The sequence below is a fragment of the Cetorhinus maximus genome, chromosome 12 (genome assembly GCF_964194155.1).
Source record: "Cetorhinus maximus chromosome 12, sCetMax3.hap1.1, whole genome shotgun sequence".
In the NCBI taxonomy this organism is placed as follows: domain Eukaryota; kingdom Metazoa; phylum Chordata; class Chondrichthyes; order Lamniformes; family Cetorhinidae; genus Cetorhinus; species Cetorhinus maximus.
In genome coordinates this window covers 93,538,281-93,559,193 of record NC_135890.1, presented here as the reverse complement: position 1 = coordinate 93,559,193, position 20,913 = coordinate 93,538,281, and the positions used below count along the sequence as shown (strand labels likewise).

The 20,913-nt window shown below is 44.9% G+C and overlaps 1 protein-coding gene across 2 annotated transcripts in view; it reads right to left on the bottom strand.

Moving 5' to 3' along the window:
• Window positions 1-799: 799 nt before the first annotated feature.
• LOC144687692 (transmembrane protein 132C-like) overlaps window positions 800-20,913 on the bottom strand; it is a 1,088,236-nt gene continuing 1,068,122 nt past the window's right edge. For both annotated transcript variants that reach the window (XM_078554107.1, XM_078554108.1), the window contains one exon: window positions 800-2,843. In XM_078554107.1, coding sequence (XP_078410233.1) covers window positions 1,647-2,843 — 1,197 coding nt within the window. In that variant the 3' untranslated portion in view covers window positions 800-1,646. The remainder of the gene's footprint in view (window positions 2,844-20,913) is intronic.

Genomic DNA, 20,913 nt, shown 5'->3' with positions numbered 1-20,913 from the left:
CGTAATTTAGCAGCTAAGAGCTCACATGTAAATGCAACAGATCCCTGATGCTCTTGAACATGCAGTTCATACTATTTTGTGCATAATGATATAAATTGGCTAGATTTAGCTTTACAGAATGCACAATGATTTGGGTACATGTTATTGACCTACATTCCTGGTCTACCCTCCATGTTAGTGTAATGAGTATTTTTCTCCAGTTTTTTTTTCCAATGATGACCTTCCATCTGATTAATAAATAAAGCTAGCACTTGCTACAGTCACCACCAAGTAAACTGTTATGTATGGCAAGCCTTAACCAATTAGTTTTCAAAGCTTGAAATCTTCTCAACATTGAGTAGCTCAGTAATTGCATACCACTTTACATCAGTTATGCAGTTTAACCCCAATTTCTTTGAATCTAACCAACAGTCTAAAATTTTACCACAGCGACCTTGTCAATGAACAAATCCAATGTAAGTGGTTATAAATGTGACAAAAAAAACGGAGATATGTATAAGCTTTGAGGGCCCATTAAGTCTGCTGTCACTCTAGAAACTTGGAGCTTCAATTAGCCACACTTGAAGCCAGTTTGGCTTTGGCTAACACTGATATTTTTACAAATGTGATAAAATATATATCTGCTTGCTTCATTTGTTTTGTTGGGGGCATCAAGCCATTGTCATTCATTATGCTGTGCTAACAACAATCTGAGTGTTGCTGGAAACCTCCCTGGACCACAAGTGTGTGTAGCTCTCCATAAAACAGATAGAAGAATTGCATGTTACAATGACTCAAGAGTGATCCAGAAAGGGCTAGATTTTTCCAAGCTATCTTAAGCAACTTTTATTTACAATGTGTATAATATTTATAAATAAACTTTACATTCTAGTAATCTACAATGCATTCTAGGTATACTTTGTTAAAATATTTCACCAAAGTTATAAAGGTGGGTGCGGCTCATTACTACAGCATAAATAATAAAATGAAAAAACTGAGAGCCTAAAATATAAACAAGACATTATAAAATAAATTTTACACAGAACGTAGGGTCCAAGAACTCAGAATACAACTGAAGTCCAAGATTAACAAATCATACAAAATGATTACATTTGGAGCTGGCCCTTAAGACACTGGTGATAAGGGCCATCTCCCATGGACTACTGCCATAGTGTCATCCAATCAGAAGAGCTCCTTCCACAGCCCCACCTATTCGGGAAGGTGTCTCCAATCAGGAGTGCTCATTCTTAATGTTTATTCAGTTTAGAGTGCACTTTCCCTCTGTCCATTGCTTCTTCCCAGTGTTGTTCCCCTTTCCAAATTGATCTGGCATTTATTGTTTTCCCCAGTGCTTGTTGCATCACTGCATTTGTATTGTCTTTCCATTTGTTGATACACAGTCTCTTTTTCTATATCATATAAATGTCTATACGCATCCTCTTTTTCGGTTGTCCATCCGAATGACACCCCAATCCATCTGAATTTTGCATTTCACTGGATGTTATATTTTACAGGTCATCATGTGCTGGTTTGTCCAATACCTGTGCTTTGCTGCCAGCACTTAATTCCCACAAACCGGTCCCATTGCTGACTGGATTTCCTGCACAATCACCCAAAACTGAAGGCATAAAGGTGAGCAAAGAATGAAAACAGATAGGATAACATAGTTACACATTGTCATGTATTCTCTCCATGTAGTTTCTCAGTTCGTGCGACTCCCCTAAGCCCATGTCCTGGCAAACCCATTTAATATCTTCCTCATTCCCCAAAAGGATTGAATTTGTAGCAGGGCATCCATCATCTGGCGGAATTGTAGTAAATGTTGTAAACTTTACCCGTTTTCGTTTTGTGGTGGGAGAATTCAAAGGTTCATCTTTGCGCTCCTTCCCATCGCTGCAGTGGGCGGATCTGTGTACCTGCCCTTGGACATTCTTCTGGGTTCCCCCATTGAGCAGATGGTTGCTCTCCTCAAACCCTGTCGCCCTGTCTATTACTGTCGTGTGTTCACAGAGCTGCTGTGGGGATATATCAGCAGAGTTCTCCAGCAGCTCAGTCTCATTACCTAACCAAACCCAGTCGTGGGAATGATTCATGTTCCCTTGTGCTTCCGTGGGAATTCGCTTGTGCCGGTACTTCAAAGCAAACATGACGCAATTAATTAAGAAGACGAGAATAGCCAGGCAAAAAACACCCAATAAAGCATACATTCCAATCTCCAAGTCAGTCAGACCTCTGGGGGCCTGGACCAGATCATTTTCATCCATGCTTTCGCCATCCTCAGAGTTCCTGGTTAAGTCATTTGAGGGGAAGTTGGCAGCATCCAATGGGATGTTTTGGAGCTGCCTGTCACCTTCTGAAAGCTGATCTATTCCATTGCCTTTCTTGTTCACTGAAGCCTTGGTTGTAGTGCTTACCTTTCTCATTGAACTTTCTTCACGATCCGCAGTAGCACTGCTGAAGTAGCGGCCATTCTGCCCTGTCCGGTCTTGATCTACATTCTTTTGCCTCCGGTCACTGGCACGGTTCTCCAATTCTCTCTCATCACCATTGTCATCACTGCCACTCTTCGAGCCTGCATCATTCTGACCAAATTTTACCTGGACATTGCTACTTCCGACTGCCAGAATGCTTTTTCGTTTGGATTTCTGGCAAACTTCACTGATTACCAATTCAACTTTCAGCAAGTTCCCTTGTCCTTCTCCCTCTGCAGTGATGACTGGCCACCGCAGCTGCAAGTCCTGATATGTTGAGATGACAGCTTCTTCCCGTGAAGTAACAGTGAGTGTGTAGTCCTTGGGATCATAAATATCCAGCGGAGTCAGACTGTTATCACTGAACTGGATCCAACCACTGATTATTGCTTCCTAGAGGGAAATAAATAAATAAAACATAGTTCAGTTTCATGAACATTGCTTTAAGATTCTGGCCCTGAAATACATTGGGTGGTTCTACTGGGATCCCACCCACTGATGTCCTGCACCATTTACTCAACAACCCCTTATCCAATGGCAATTAGGGATGGACAATAAATGCTGGCTCTGTTAGATATGTCACCCCATGAATGAATAATAAAAATATTTCCGATATCATCACGTATCTCTATACATTAAGTACATCACTTGATGCTTGGAACATAATAGACTCAAAACGTTAACTCTGTTTTTCTCTCTCTACAGTTGCTGCTAGACCTGCTGAGTTTTTCCAGCACGTTCTGTTTTTATTTTAAATTTCCAGTATTTGCCATATTTTGTTTTTACTCCTCAATAGTATCTGGAGTCTGAAGCTACAGGTGTGAGAACATTCCTACAGGCTCTGGATCCCATGAAATCTCATGGCTTCAGGTAAAATATGGGTAAGGAGATCTCCTGCTGATTATCACCTCCTGCCCTCCCTCAGGTGATGAATTATTACTTCCCTATTTTGAATACCACTTGGAAGAAGCACTGAGGGTAGTAAGGGCATGGACTCTGGTGGGGTGATTTTAAAGTTCATCACCAGAGTTAGCCAAGTTCTGAGGGATACAGGTACCAGAGTGGGTTTGTGACAGATAGTGGGAGAGTCAAAATGAGGGAATAACCAAAGTGCGTGGTATAGATTAAGAACAGGTTTAGCAGTTCTGGATATCCATGAGGCGCTGTGGACCATCTACAGCAGTGGTTCTCAAACTGGAGTCCGTGGGTCCCTGAAGATCTGTAAAGACTTTCCAGAGGGCCTGCAAAATAATCCCTCTAGAAGACGAGAGAAAAACACAAAGGGGGAAAAGAGAAGGAAACAAAAACAAACAAGCTGCCCACTTTGGGTAAATTAATGCACAAGTAGCTGACAAGTAGTCCACATCCAAGGCTCCCAGATACTTGGCCTTCTTCACAGCGATGGACGCTTCGGCTATCCATGGCTTTTAGTAGTGAGTCTTGGTTGACTTTGGCAGGAGGGGAGAAGGTGGAAGGCCATTTGTTGCTGTGATATTGGGGTGAATTCAATTTGAACTCAGGCAGTGAGCAAGTGCCACTATAATGCTGCCTGGCCTGCTGAATATTTCCAGCATTTTCTGTTTATCTTAATCTCTTTTTGGTTTGATTCTTGTTGTTGTGGAGAAGTTGCCAGTTTTATTTAAATCTTCCACAGCGTTGCAAAAAATGTAAATTCCTTGAATAATTAAATAACGCTGAGAAACTGCACTGGGTTTCCACAAGTCTGTAAAATATTCCCGTGGATGGCGCATTCAAGCATAATAGAATTACTCTGTAATACAACTAAGGAAACACATATGTTCGTTGGAAATTATTGTTTTTAAATTAAAATAATAATTTGCTTTGAGCCTGTTAAACGTCTAAATGGGATGAGACTGATCTTAATACTGATTTGGCCAATAGCTGCTTGTATTAGATGTGATCTGTGAACTGATTGCCTGTTAATAGCTTATGGCCCAATCTTTAACCACATTAAAAGCCATTCAGTTATCACGCACTAGAATGTTAGTGGAGTCACATTTATCTTTTATCTCTGGTTTGTCTGGTCTGTCTCATTATTGTCTACATCAGTGAACTTGTTACTCTAAATGATTACCTGTTTTCTTAAAAGCATTTTTAAAACCCTCTATACATGCAGCACCTTGGTATTTTGACTATTACCAGGTACTATAATTTAGACAGGGGTCTGTGATTACTAATCCATATTTGAAAAGGGATCCTTCAGTCAAAAAGGTTGAGAACCACTGATCGACAGCAGCAGGATTGCATACCTCCACAATCTGTAACCTCAGGCTCCACATATCTCTCAGGCCACTTAGCGGATCAAGATGGCAGCAGCTCACCAACACCTTAGCAATGACAAATAGGGATGGGCGGGCAACAAAAGCTGGCCTTGCCAGCAACACTCACATCCAGTGAATGAATAATTTAAAATAAAGCGCCTCCATCAAAAAAGATAATGAATTCCTAGCTCAATGAGTAGTGCAAAAGAACGTGCCAAGATTGCTCTTTTCAAGATAGCCAGGCGGTGAAGGACAGAACTGGGCCCTAATCTTTACACATTTAGAAGCTGTTATTTACAGAGGGACACATACATCTCCAAACCCAATACCCACAGTTTCAGTCTGCTCCTGTTTTTACTGCTTTTATAAACCCATTGCCAATTAAATGTCACATTTGAAAGGGGCACTACTGACCCCCTGTCCTCCTATTTATCTGCTCTTTTTGAATAAACCAATAACAAAGGGGGACAAATTAATAAATTAACAAAAGCTTAAATGAACAGATAAACAGGATAGCCCTTAAAGGGGAATACAACACAGGACAAAACACAAAGGAAACTTAGAGGTCAAAGCAAAATGTGATTGTGGGTGCTCCTGTTTATTTAAAGAAAATTTTTTTTATTCATTCACGGGATATGGGCTTCGCTGGCTGAGCCAGCATTTATTGCCCATCCCTAGTTGCCCTTGAGGTGGTGGTGGTGAGCTGCCTTCTTGGACTGTGCAGTCCTTGTGGTGTAGGTACACCCAGAATGCTGTTAGGGAGGGAGTTCCAGGATTTTGACCCAGCGACAGTGAAGGAACGGTAATATATTTCCAAGTCAGTGATGGTGAGTTAATTGAAGGGGAACCTCCAGGTGGTAGTGTTCCCATCTATCTGCTGCCCTAGTCCTTCGAGGCGGTAGTGGTCATGGGTTTGGAAGGTGCTGTCAAAGGAGCCTTGGTGAGTTTCTTCGGTGCATCTTGTAGATAGTATACACTGCTGCTACTGTGCGTTGGTGGTGGAGGGAGTGAATGTTTGTGGATGTGGTGCCAATCAAACGGGCTGCTTTGTCCTGGATGGTGTCCAGCTTCTTGAATGTTGTGGGAGCTGCACTCATCCAGGCAAGTGGGGTGTATCCCATCACACTCCTGACTTGTGCCGTGTAGATGGTGGACAGGTTTGGGGAGTCAGGAGGTGAGTTACTCATCGCACGATTCCTAGCATCTGACCTGCTCTTGTAGCCACAGTATTTATATAGCTAGTCCAGTTCAGTTTTGGTCAAAGTACCCCCCAGGATGTTGATAGTGGGGGATTCAGTGATGGTAATGCCATCGAACATCAAGGGGTGATGGTTAGGTTCTCCCTTGTTGGAGATGGTCATTGCCTGACACTTATGTGGCACGAATGTTACTTGCCACTTGTCAGCCCAAGCCTGGATATTGTCCAGGTCTTGCTGCATTTAGACATGACTGCTTCAGTATCTGAGGAGTTGTGAATGGTGCTGAACATTGTGCAATCATCAGCGAACATCCCCACTTCTGACCTTATGATGGAAGGAAGGGCATAGATGAAGCAGCTGAAGATGGTTGGACCTAGGACACTACCCTGAGGAACTCATGCAGTGATGTCCTGGAGCTGAGATGACTGACCTCCAACAACCACAACCATCTTCCTTTGTGCTAGGTATGACTCCAACCAGTGGAGTTTTTTCCCCCTGATTCCCATTGACTCCAGTTTTGCTAGGGCTCCTTGATGCCACACTCGGTCAATTGCGGCCTCGATGTCAAGGGCGGTCACTCTCACCTTACCTCGGGAGTTTAGCTCTTTTGTGCATGTTTGAACCAAGGCTGTAATGAGGTCAGGAGCTGAGTAGCCCTAGTGGAACTCAAACTGAGCATCAGTGAGCAGGTTATTGCTAAGCAAATGGCACTTGATAGCACTGTTGATGACTCCTTCCATTACTTTACTGATGATGGGGAGTAGACTGATGGGATGGTCATTGGCCAGGTTGAATTTGTCCTTCTTTTTGTGTACAGGACATACCTGGATAATTTTCCACATAGCCGGGTGGATGCCAGTGTTGTAGCAAACTGGAACAGCTTGGCTAGGGGCACGGCAATTTCTGGAGCACAAGTCTTCAGTACTATTGCCGGAATATTGTCAGGGCCCATAGGCTTTTCAGTATCCAGTGCCTTCAGCTGTTTCTTGATATCATGTGGAGTGAATCGAATTGGCGGAAGATTGGCATCTGTGACACTGGGGACCTCCGGAGGAGGCCGAGATGGATCATCCACTCGGCATTTCTGGCTGAAGAATGTTGCAAATGCTTCAGCCTTATCTTTTGCACTGCTGCGCTGTGCACCCCATCATTGAGGATGAGGATATTTGTGGACCCTCCTCCTCCAGTGAGTTGTTTAATTGTCCACCACCATTCACAACTGGATATGGCAGGACTGCAGAGCTCAGATCTGATCCATTGGTTGTGGGATCGCTTAGCTCTGTCTATCACTTGCTGCTTATGCTGTTTGGCACGCAAGTAGTCCCGTCACCAGGTTGACACCTCATTTTTAGGTGTGCCAGGTGCTGCTCCTGGCATGCCCTCCTGCACTCTTCATTGAACCAGGGTTGATCTCCTGGCTTGATGGTAATGGTAGAGTGGGGGATATGTCAGGCCCAGGTTACAGATTGTGTTTGAGTACAATTCTGCTGCTGCTGATGGCTCACAGTGCCTCATGGACACCCAGTCTTGAGTTGCTATTTCTGTTCGAAATCTATCCCATTTAGCACGGTGGTAGTGCCACACAACACGATGGAGGGTATCCCCAATATGAAGGCGGGACTTCATCTCCACAGTGACTGTGCAGTGGTCATTCCTACCAATACTGTCATGGACAGATTCATCTGTGACAGGCAGGTTGGTGAGGATGAGGTCAAATATGGTCTTCCCTTTTGTTGGTTCCCTCACCATCTGCCACAGACTCAGTCTAGCAGCTATGTCATTTAGGACTCAGCCAACTCGGTCAGTAGTGGCGCAACGGAGCCACTGTTGGTGATGGACAATGCAGCCCTCCACCCAGAGCATATTCAGTGCCCTTGCCACCCTCAGTGCTTCCTCCAAGTGATGTTCAACATGGACGATCGTTGATTCATCAGCTGAGGGAGGGCAGTATTAGGTAATCAGCAGGAGGTTTCCTTGCCCATGTTTGACCTGATGCCATGAGACTTCATGTGGTCCAGAGTCGATGTTGAGGACTCCCAGGGCAACTCCCTCCCGACTGTTTCCCCTGTGCCGCCACCTCTCCTGCCGGTGGGACAGGTCATACCCAGGGATGGTGATGGTGGAGTCTGGGACATTATCTGTAAGGTATGATTCCATGAGGATGACTATGTCAGGCTGTTGCTTGACTAGTCTGTGAGACAGCTCTCCCAATTCTGGCACTGGCCCCCAGATGTTAGCAAGGACTTTGCAGCGTCTGCAGTGCTGCAATTGCCGTTGTCGTTTCTGGTGCCTAGGTCGATGCTGGGTCGTCCATCCGGTCTCATTCCTTTTTTCTGACTTTGTAGCAGTTTGTTAGAACTGAGTGGCTTGCTAGGTCATTTTAGAGGGCATTTAAGAGTCAACCACATTGCTGTGGGTCTGGAGTCACATGTAGGCCAGACCAGGTAAGCACAACAGATTTCGTTCTCTAAAGGGCATTAGTGAACCAGATGGGTTTCTACAACAATCAACAATGGTTTCATGGCCATCATTAGACTTTTAATTCGAGATTATTATTGAACTCAAATTCCACCATTTGCCATGGTGAGATTTGAACCCGGGTCCCCAGAGCAGTTCCCTGGGTCTCTGGATTACTATTCCAGGAGCATATGGGAGCATAAGTGATTCCCCAATTAATGCCCACTACCTAAATACAAATAAACATTCAACTAACACATCACCAACAAGGAGCAGCAAGAGGTGTACCTGAAATTGAGGTACTAACCTGGTGCAACGACCGTGCAGGGCTACATGCAGAAGGACTACATGCAGACTAAATACTGAAAGCAGCAAGCTATGTGCAGAGTTAATTGATCCCACAACCAATGGATTAGGTCAAAGCTCTGCAACTCTGTCACGTACAGTTATGAATGGAGGTGGACAAATAAGCAATAAATATGAGGGAGTTCCAATGGCATACCCATTGTCATTGATGGCAAAATCCAGCACGTGAGTATAAAAGACAAAGCTGCAGAGCTTGCAACCATCTTCAGCCAGAACTGCCAAAGTGAAAATATTTCTTTTAGTCTACTCCTGGGGTGTCCAATATCACTGATACCCATCTCCAGCCACTGAGTAATTCCATGCAAAATCAGGAAATGGCCAAGTGTACTGGACATAACAAAGGCTAGGGGTCTTGACAATATCCCCTCTGTAAAGGCCTGTGATCCAGAATTTGCCTACTCCTAGTTTAGCTTTTCTAGTACAGCTACAACACTGGCATATGCCCAATAATGGAGAAAATTGCCCCGCTTTGTTCTTCCACAAAAATTACAACAAATCCAAACTGGCATTTTACCATCCTATCAACTTACTCTCAATCGTTATCAAAGTGATGGAAGGAGTTGTTAACAGTGCAATCTAGTGTCATTTACTCACCTATAACCTGCTCAGTTTAGGTTCCTAAAGGACAACTCATCCTGAAACTCATTAGAGCCATTGTCCAATGTGAACACAAAACCTGAATGCCTGAGGTGAGAGTGGCTGGTTTTGACATCAAGACAGTATTCAATTGGCTCCTTAAGCATCAAGGAGTCTTAATGAAACTTAAGTCAATGGGAATCACACGGAAAACTCTCTGCTGACTGAAGTCACACTTAGCACTAAGAAGGACAGTTATGCTTGTTGGAGGCCAATCATCTCAGCTCCAGGACAATGCCACAGGAATACATCAGGAGAGCAATCTGGGACCAACTATCTTCAGCTAAGGTCCCCCAAGGTCAGAAATGGGCTGTTCACTGATGATTGCAAAGTGTTCACCCCCATTCACAATTGCTCAGATAATGAAACTATCCAATCCTTGCATGCAGCAAGCAGACAACATCCAAATTGGGCAGATAAAAGCCAAGTAACATTCGCACCACACGAGTGCCAGGCAATGGTGATCTCCAACAAGAGACAGCCTAACGCTTGGTATTAACAGTGCCAAATACCCCACCATCCACATCACCAGAAAAACCAGAATCTCAATGGGACCAGCCACATAAATACGATGGTTGCTAGAGTGAGTCAGAAGCTGAGCATTCAGTAGTGAGTGGCTCACCTCCTGATTCCCCAAAGTCTCCCTACCACTTAGAAGGTACAAGTCCAGAATGTGATGAAGTGCACTAAACTTGCCAGGATTAGTGTGTAAAATGAACATCGAATGATGGTTGTAATTACCCTCTCCTTGTGATCTGTTTTGAATGTGGATTTCTTCAATCTTGCTAAAGGCAGACTGAATTAACATTAGATAAGACAAAGCTCAGTTTTGAATCATTAAGTGACTTTATTTCACAGTATGGCGAAAGCATATTCAGGAATACTTATGATCAGAGTCCATCAGTTCAACCAGTACAACTTAAACTGGCATAATGATGTGACATAAAAGGGTATCCCCTACTTTTCCATATTGATGGATTATTTTACTTGACTTAAAGACTTCTCTGCATCTTACTCTATAGACTGGGGAGAGTTTCCCTTCTTTTTCTCATTGCTTTTCAACCTTCTTGCAGCACTTTTCTGCTTAATGGTGCCTATGTTTTTCTTCAAAAGTTAATTCTGTCAAAAAGCTTGCCCTTTTCCATTTCCTTCTCTAACAAACTGACAGAAATCAAGGACTTTTCCAACAGAATGCTGATGGGTAGCTTTGTGAATATCCAGGCAAGCTAATGAACCACTTGTTGGCCCAGAATTTGCTGGCAATAAAAATGTGAGTTAAAGGTTATTTGTATGGAAAAAACAGAATTTGTGGTCAACTATCCTATGGATGTCAAGAAATTACTGCATTTCTGTAAGAACCCTATAATAAGTTAATTGACATTTTTAGTGGGCTTCCACTTTGAAGATATTTAACATTTAAATGGTAATGGTTCTTCGTGTGCCACATAAAACACAATACCAGAATTCTAGTTAGACTAGAAGCAAAGTACTGTGGATGCTGGAAGTAAAAAGAGTAAGTGCTGGAAAAACTCAGCAGGTCTGGCAGTATCTGTGCAGAAAGAAACAGTTTCGAGTCCAATATGGCCCATCTTTGGAACTGACCCTTCTTCACAAGTTAAACTGTTTTGTTTCACTGATTTAACTGATTTGTTACATTGATTTATTGTAGATCCTGAATGGGAGTAAACTTGAAGCTAAATTAATTTCAGTTTGTCAGGATTTTGAAAATAGCCTCTTCTCCCACCTCAAAGTATGTGAGTCTACTGAATTGTTGGTGACCAGCTGATTCTGCGAGTAAAATCATGCTTTGAATTCCTAATATATATAGCTTTCATATGTAAACAGCAGCTGCCTTTGATTCCTGAATTAAAACCAATAATAATCTGAATCCTGATCAAGAGGCTGTTTTATTAATGTGTTTCTATGTCATGTTAAGCAAAAAAGTTTAGAACAACACATTTTCCTGCATGTAAATTGATGAATAATGGTGATTCCCCAGGAATCAACAACTTGCACTACTAGCGAGTTGTGGCACAGAATTAAGTAGAGATGAAGAAATGAGGAAAATATCCAGCTCATAATGTGCAATGAGAGTTGACTCACTCCAGAAAAATCTAGACAAAGTTTAGTCTTTGTGAGAAACGATTTCTGTTTCCCACTTTTTGTCCCGGTGTCTTCTTTTTTAAAAAATAAATACACGAGAAAAGATATCAATTCTGAAATTCTACAGGACCACATAATGAAGTTATGTGCAATAACTTCGGTGGGGAATTGGTGAAGTCCCCCAGAGTGAAGACGTTAATGACAATTTCTTCAAATGTTCCACTGATCCCCTCCCAACATTATAGGGGGGGAGGTCAGAAGAAGCTGCATGGAATTTCCAGATCATTGCTTCTACAAACCCAATGTTAATATTAACTACTTTTTCTAAACCTTCTGGAATAATGGTCAAAAATGTGTCTGGACAATTGAGGCGAGAATACATTTGCAGGGTTATATGTGTTTCAGCAGGAAAGAAATAGTATGAGGGTGGCACGATGTAATGTGTGCTGTTAAAAGAAAGGAATTGGGAATTGACACCAAGGAAAGGAAATTCAACACTGTTTTGCCTATTCTTTGGGCATAAAATGAATGTGCGTGAGACAATTTTGAATTGTGATTCATTGCAACCAATCTTCCACAGCTGAATGCAAGGCACTATCTTGGAAGCAGATGACTTTTAGGTGTTCAGAAAGCTCAACTTACATTGATGCAAATTAGGGTCCTAAGGGCAGTTTTAGGAGCCTGATTGAAATTCATGGACTAATGGGCAGAGCTTGTATCTTGCAAGTTGTACCAGGTCTCAAGGAACTGTTGTTAAGTGGCCAGAAGACTCCTTGCAAATGCTCCTTCTGGCTCCACGAAACAAGCTACTATCCCCTCTCAGCTTTGCTTCTCCCTGCATCACAGCATATATAATGGTACTGGCCAATCCAGGGGAGTTCTTCTGATGTATACAGGACCGGTGACAGAACAGAATATTAAACGTGTCAAAGGAAAATTGGAAATTTGGGCAATTCTTTCAGTCATCGGGTGATGGAACTGTGGAGCAAACTAAAATGGGGCAGTGGAACAGAAAATCATGGGAAGCTTTTAAAAAGGCAGGAAGAGTTAATTCCAGATCAGAGAAAGGACATTGGTCAAAGTTGGGAATATTAAGTTTGACGGCCCTCTGCTTAAAGCATTAGTATTTTATATTGGAATGCAGACCTTCTCAGCAGACGGATACTGTGTTTGGGAGGAAATTGCTTCATTTAGCCAAATCACTTTATCTGTTAAAACATGTTTGCGGCTGTTGGTAAGAAAAGCCAAAGTCAAAATTCAGACAGTTCTGAAATTATTCTGAAGTGATGCAGATTGACAACTAAGCATAAATTATTCCAATTTACCAGTTTAAAACTCTGGAGACCACCGGGTGTGAGGCTGGGAGCTGGAAATGGAGGACAGGAACTGCTTGATGCAGATATTGAGATTCGTTGAGTCAAACAGCCCAAGGAATTTATTCTTTATTACTGTTCCACAAAAAAATATGACCCAAATTAAACTCAGCATTCCCCTGGTACCATGCTGGAGAGTTACTTGTAGGCATTTGCAAAATGAGCATTTTTTTTTTATGTCCATTGACAACTGACTTAGTGGCTTCCAAACTTTCTAGTGAATAGATTAGAATTTCTATAGTTTGAATTGAAAGCTTTACATGGAGCTGGGAGACAGGGCCAAAAATCTGTTTTGTTTTCAATAATTTACATAGATTTTTCTTTTCCCACCTATTTCCATTATTTTTAAATCTACAACTAATACCTTGTCAATCTTTCCACCCCACCCCCACTAGAGCTGTACCTTGAGTGTCCTGCCATCCATTCTTAATTAGCACTTTTCTTAGATAATATCATCACCTTCAACACCTCTTTGATCCTTTTGTCTGTGACATCTTTTGATTATCTGCTCCTATCACTGCTTGCTTGTCCCTACAACCACCCCACCCTCAACTTCTCTCCCCCCGCCCCCCACCTTAAACCAGCTTATATTTCACCCCTCTCCTAACTATACTTCAGTTCTGTTGAAGGGTCGTGTGGACCCGAAACGTCAACTCTTTTCTTCTCCACCGATGCTGCCAGACCTGCTGAGTTTTTCCAGGTAATTCGATTTTTGTTTTGGATTTCCAGCATCCGCAGTAGTTTTTTGTTTTTATCAAAAATCTGTCAGTTCTATTCCTTGGAAGAAATGTCTTCCTTCCAATATTTTGTTTCTTAACTTGCATTAATTTTTCAAAATAAGTGGGAGAATTATAACTGTACAAATCTGCACAATTTTTAAAACAGAAAATCTACATTCCTTATTATCTGCAAAAAGAGCCTAGTAACAGGACTGATCACAGGATAGTTCTAGACCAAGAAGAACAGTCAACAACAGAGATCCTAATGGGCCCCTATTGTTCCTTTAATAATTCCACACTTACTCCACTAATCTATTTGGTTGAAGTTTTTTGCACATTGATGCATCTTTGTGTAAAAACGTATTTCCCAATATGCATCTTCAAATGATTTTGAATCTGTGTCCTCTTGTTCTACTCCTGTAGTTTAATTTTAAGTTAACCTTTTCAATACCCTTATCAATCCTATCTATCTTTGTAAAATCAATTCCCAGACTTTCTGTTTGGCCAAAATCCCAAGTCTTTTATCCTAATTCAGATCTCTTGACACTGGGGATCAGCATTGTGGCTTTTTTCAGCACCATCTGCAGAAATTTGTCACCATCCTCCACCTACTCCACAATGACATGCAAGCTGTGATCCTCATCAAGGGCATCACCACAAACCCTATCTCAAGAAAACTGGGGTCAAACAAGACTGTGTCATTGCACCAATCCTCTTTTCCATTTTCCTCGCTGCATTACTGCACATTATCTCCAGCAAATTACCCATAGGTGTGTGTAAAGAACAGACGGGAAACTGTTCAACCTATGCTGCCATCAGTGCAAAACTGAAATCACTCCAACCTTAGTCATAGAGCTTCAGTACAGAGATGACGCTTGTGCGTGTGCTTGCTGAGAAACTGAGCTCTAGGTCATTGTTGGCTCCTTCTCCAAAGCCTATGAGAAAGTGGGCCGTTCACTAGATGCCCAGAAAACTAAGGTCCTCTTCAAACCAGCTCCCACAGCAAAACGCCTCTCCCCGTTGATTAAGGCTAACAGCAAGATCCTGGAAATGTGGACCATTTTCCATATCTTGGGAGCCTCCTCTCGACAAAGGCAGGCAGAGGCAACAAAATTCATCACCTGCCACATGCCAGCTTAGCCATTGGAAGACTGAGGGATATTTAAAATAATACACTAAGTAGCTCAGAGACCCCATCTCAGCGGGGGTAACCATCCAGCCTAACTTACTTCCATCAGTGATATTGTTGCCAATATTTACAAGCTAACTGCATCAGAAACTATCCCATATCCTCGAAGCACTTATGTATTCAAGGTTGCCAGTGAGAGACAAGACAAAATTCATCATCTTTGACTGCTGGACCTTCAAAGCAATCTCACGCTGGTCAAAATTCTGACATACATTGACTTGGACTCTGGCCAGATGTCCTGAACAAACAACCTACGAGACAATGAAGGAACTGCTGTTTACGCTTTATCTTATTGAGTGAGAAGATTGATTCATATTTGTTATTTAAGAGAGGTGAGAAAGAGAGGGGCCAGGAAATTATAAACCCGTTAGTCTAACATCTGTTGTGGGGAAGTTATTGGAATTTATAATTAAGGATAGAATGACTGAGCACTTACAGAAATTTGCACTGATTAGAGGGAGGCAACATGGATTTGCAAAGGGTAGGTCATGCCTAAGAAAATAATTGAAGTTTTTGAAGAAATAGCAGTCAAGGAATTGTTTATGGATGCAGTTTATATGGAGTTCTGAAAGGCATTAGAGCATAAGAGCCTGTTAGTTATAATTAAAACTTATAGAACTGAAGGCAAGTTATTGAATTGGTTAGCTTATTGAGGTTAGGCGGTAGAAGGGAGAGAGTAGGGATAATGGGTATGTGCTTAAATTGGAAAGAAGTAACTAGTGGTGTTCCACCAGAATATGTTTTTGGCCCTTCACTATTTACCATATTTATCAGATATTTAGATAATACAATAGAACACCATATATTCAAGTTTGCTAGTGACAAAGATTCATGGCATAGTAAATGGTATACAGAGGTGCATAACATTACAAAGAAACATTAATAGATTAAGACCATAAGACCATAAGACATAGGAGCAGAAATTAGGCCATTCGGCCCATCGAGTCTGCTCCGCCGTTCAATCATGGCTGATAAGTTTCTCAACCCCATTCTCCCGCCTTCTCCCCGTAACCTTTGATCCCCTTACCAATCAAGAACCTAATAACCTAATTAAGTGAGTGGGAAAACAAAGAGATTTAAGGGTCCACTTGGCTAGTACAAAAAATAATCAAAAAATCTAATGGATGGTCTTAGTTGGCCCGCCAGCGTGAAATCGCGGTCCGGCCCGATCGTGGGCAGAGGTCGGCTTCCCGACCACCCCTGCCTGCCCTGCCAAGCCCGCCCAACAAGGGCAAAATTCTGCCCACGATGTTATTGGAATTTATTGTAAAGTACAGTAATAGGTGTGTGTGTGTGTGTGTGCATGCGTGCACATGTGTGTGTGTGTATGTGCACGTGCATGTGTGTATGTGTGAGTGTGTGTGTGCGCATGCGTGTGTGTGTGTGTGCGTGTGTGTGTGTGCGTGTGCGTGCGTGTGTGTGAGCGTGTGTGTGTGTGTGTGTGTGTATATGTGAGTGTGCATGTGTGCGTGTGTGTGAGCGTGTGTGTGTGTGTGTGTGTGTGTGTGTATATGTGAGTGTGCATGTGTGTGTGTGTGTGAGTGTGTGTGTGGGCGTGCGTGTGTGTGTGTGTGTATATGTGAGTGTGCATGTGTGTGTGTGTGTGTGTGTGAGTGTGTGTGAGAGTGTGTGTGTGTATGTGTGTGCATGTGCGTGTGTGTGTGTGTGTGTGCGCGTGCATGTGTGTGTGTGAGTGTGTGTGTGTGTGTGTGTGTGTGAGTGTGTGTGTGAGTGTGAGTGTGAGTGCGTGTGTGTGAGTGTGTATGTGCGTGCGCGCAGGACTTAATTGAATTAAAGGCAGCTGGTCTGAAGGCTTTGATGTTACAGAGGATAAGCTAGGTTTGAAATGTTAAGTTGGTAAACATAGATGTAAAGGGGACATTTGCATTTTTAAGTAAACCAGACGAGACTGATTTCAAAGGAGGGGTGAAATGTGTCACCTGGCCAGGACAAGTTCAGAAACAGTGGGCAGAATTTTGCCCTTGGTGGGCAGGCTTGGCAGGGGTGGGTGGGGGCAGTCGGGAAGCCGACTGCCGTCTGCGATTGGGGCTGGAAGGTGGTTTAATGTTGGCAGGCCAATTAAGGCCCGCCCAGTGTGAAAGGCGGCTGGGGAAGCTCCGAGAAGGGGCGGGCAGGGGCGCGGGCATGTTGTCCACCGGGTCCAATGGCATCCAATTCAAAAGCAGGGCAGGCAGCCCCAGGGATGCTGCCTGCGTCGGAGTTGCAGCACAGACATGTCTGCGGTCCATGAGGGAGAATCCATGAGGGAGGTGAAGTCGGCAGGGCAGTCAGCCCCACATTTCTCCAGCGAGTGCCTCGCAGCCCTCCTGGAGAAGGTGACTGCCAGAAGGGATACCCTTATCCTCAGAGACAGGAGGAGGAGGCCACCACACCTCACCAAGAAGGCATGGAAGGAGGTGGCATCCCGGGTGAGCAGCCATGACATGGTGAGGCATACATGGAAGCAGTGCTGGAAACACTTTAATGACCTGCTGTGATCGGGAAGGGTGAGTACCGTGTTGGCATGGGTCAGTATGGAGAGCAGCTAAGGGCTGGTCATCCCCCTGTGGAGCTCAGGGGTGCTAGAGTCTGAGTGATATCTGCCAATGACGCCGGAGCCGGCCAAGGGGGTGTGCCCTGGCTGCTTGGACTGAGTGCCTTGCAGATCGAGGGCCACGAATCGGATGTGCCCTGCAAGGTGCTCCTCAGGTGGGGTTGTCAGGGCTGCAATGGTGCTGCAGGTAGAGAGTGGACTGATCAATACTCCGCTGTCCTTCCAGGAGAAGACATCCCATAACAATATTGAGAGGTCAAGGACTGGCGGGGAATCCCCAGAATCCCCAGACCTCCTCATCCTCACCCACTATAAGCAGGAGGCCTTGGAGCTCGAAAGGCAGCATACACCTCGATCAACCGGCTAAGAGCGCAGTGCACAGAGGTGAGGATTTCGGATAGTACAACCAGTGTAATGTAGTATCTATATTGATGTGAGTCTCGAACCTGGAGTCCCCATTGGTAATCGAAAGACAAGGGCATCATGAAGCAGATCTCCGTTGTCTCACCAGGGTGTCTGACATGCACAATGACAGTGTGATGACTTTCACTAATGACATGTCGTTCTTCTCCCTTTTAGGTTCACCAGCAGGCATTCGCACCGAGGACCCTGAAGGGCCAGTGGCTGATGATGAGCCTCTGGAGTCGTCCATTAGGTGGCAGATGCTGGAAGTCCTGCGAGGCGTGCGGGAGGATCTGGTGGAGATACATGAGGGGACGTGTGCCATGTTCTCTGTTTGGGAGGTGTCCCTGCGGAACATGAGCACTGTGTTGACCCTCATGGCCGAGCGCAATGCCTCCTCCATGGAGTGGGTGGCGACTCTAATGGAGAGGCTGCTCCAGGGACTCAATCAGGGGTCCCTGGGGATGCACTCGGACCTGCAAGCCCACACACAAGCAATGACCTCAGGTGGTCAGTGACCGTGTGAGGGATGGATTGGGCACCCAGTTTCCCAGCTAGGCGCCTGTCCATCAGTGGTGAGCAGGGAGGTCCAGAGTGACCTCACGTTGGCACACGAGCTACCTGTCATCTCTGCGGGCTCCTCTCAGGGCGCTCTGGATGATGGCAGCAGCTCCTCCGCCCCTCTGCCAGTGACCATGGCATCTGATGAGGCTGTGGTGACTCGGAGATGCCAGCCGTGGCACCGGCCACTCCCTCCCAGGGGGGGTCAGCACAGGCTCCACTGGCCAGAGGACGACCGCCGAGGTCATCAAGGCCAACAAGACAGCAGAGTCAGCAGGATGTCTATAATGCCAGTGCCAGCGAGGGGCACCTAGACATAGCACCCGCAAATGTAAATTTAAAGCACCTTAAGCACAAGACGGGCTTATCATGGGTGATATTTTGTTCCCCCATTTTGCTTTGAGTTTTTTAATGGCATGATAAACAACACCAATTAATGTTTAGTTCAGCAATGTGTCACATGCAACATTATATGAGATTTTATTCTGTGCTATTGGCCTGAGTGTGCTTCATTTGTTCTGTAGGTGCAGGGAAGGCCATTATGTAATGATGGACGTGTGTCTTCTGAAACTTTATTGCACAGGCACTGAGTGTATTTTGGTGGCCAAGGAAATGCTCCTCTCTGGGATCGAGTATGGAGCCTGCAGCCCTGGCATGTGGCGGTGGTTCTTATTTGGTAGCCTAGCTGAAGGAGCGTTGGATCAAAGCATCCCAGGTGTCCCTGCCTCCCTGGAGGTTACCCAGGTCTGCATCCATGCCCTTAGCATTCTCCTCACTGTGCTCATCCTTGGGCTCACTACTGGACTCAACATCTGTTGCCAGTGCAGCTGTGTCATCATCCTCTTCCTCCACTGGGTCCCCCCTTGCCAGTGTCAGATTGTGGAGAGCGCAGCATGCAACCACCATCAGTGACACACGCTCTGGGGTGCACTGCAGTGCGCCCGCTGAACAGTCCAGGCATCGGAACTGCATCTTGAGAAGACCAATGGTTCTCTCTACCACAGCCCTTGTGGAGGCGTGGCTCCTATTGTATCGCTGCTCGGCCTCTATTCTTGGGTGGCGGAGAGGTGTCATGAGCCATCTTTTCAGGGATAACCCAGCAGCCATCCACCCATTCAGACTGGAGCACCAAACAGCCTGGGCACCTGGGAGTGTCTCAGGATGTAAGCGTTGTGGGAGCTGTCTGGGTATCTTGCACAGGCTCTGCATCCTATGGTCACAAACTATCTGCATGTTCATGGAGTGGAATCCCTTGCTGTTGATGAAGGCACCCAGCTGAATTGCTGGCGCCTTGATGGCCAGATGTGTGCAGTCAATGACACCCTGGACATGGGGGAACATATCAATTGCGGCAAAGCCTCTGGCTTGCTCAGCCTGGCTGGCCTCGTCCGTGTGGAAATGAATGAATGTCAATGTTTCTGTCACCAGTTTGACGCAACTGTGGACAGCTGATTGGGACACTCCACACAGATCCCCCACTGAGCCCTGGAAAGAGCCGGAGGCAGAGAAGTTGAGGGTCACTGTGACCTGCAGAGCCACTGGCATGGAGTGTCCACCCACACAGTCAGATCTCAGGCCCGATCCTCTGACAAATGGAGTTGATGGTCTCCCTGGAGTGGCGGAGCCTCCTTCAGTATTGCAACTCGGACATATTGAGGTAGCTGCATTGCCACCTGTAAACCCTGGCAGCAGGATAGTGCCATCTTCTGTGGCCCCTTCCACCTTGGACTTCCTGCTGGCCCTGCACCCACCCCCGTGCCTGTGCCTCCCCTCCCACAGGTCGCTCCCCTGGAATCTGCATTGGGACACCTGGCCTCCTCTCCTTTCTGCCCCGCTCTCCCTCTTCAAAGGAGGTGCCTCCAGCAGAGACCACAATCCCCATTACCAGGGTTGTGGAAGGCTGTCTGATACCTGGAAGGGCCCACACAGTCTGAATCCTCCGGGGGCCTGGAAGACAACAATGAGTCATGAAATGAAGCCTAGAAATGCTCAGAATGAAGCTCTGAAGTGAGATGAAGCTGTCTAGTTCGCATAAGCAACCTGCAGCACACTATCTGCAAAATTCCTGATTGCTCATGTTGACAATGCTACTGACCCTTCTTATCCCGCTTGTGGATGAGGTTTTGCAAATTGTGGCCTCCCCGCCTGCCTGTTTTGCCCATGCGACGGCTGAAAAATTGCATGGGCTACGTAAAATCAGTGACAATCGGTGTGCCAAGGGCCTTAGCTGGCCTCTTAATTAATGGTGGGCGCACCTCCACCTCCCGCGTGTACCTGCTGAGTGAAATATCGCGAGAGTGCGTGTTGACGTCGGGACATTATTTCACGCTTGAGCTGGTCGGGTGCACGCCCGCCCGCCGAGCGAAAAATTCTTCCCAGTGTGTTTATTTTTCCCAAAGATTACTGTTAAAATTGGTACTATGAGAGATTTTTATTATTCGAAAGGTAAAGTCCAAAGACATAGTGAAACAATGGAAATTTGTATTCAAAGGGGAAAATATGGATAAAGGAGAGAAGGCTGTGCGCAAGGCAAGGAATTCTAAGATCTAACAAGTGTGAAAAAGCCTCCAGCCTCTGTGCCCAAACTGCTGTCTACAAAGAGCTGAAGCTAAGAAAACACAC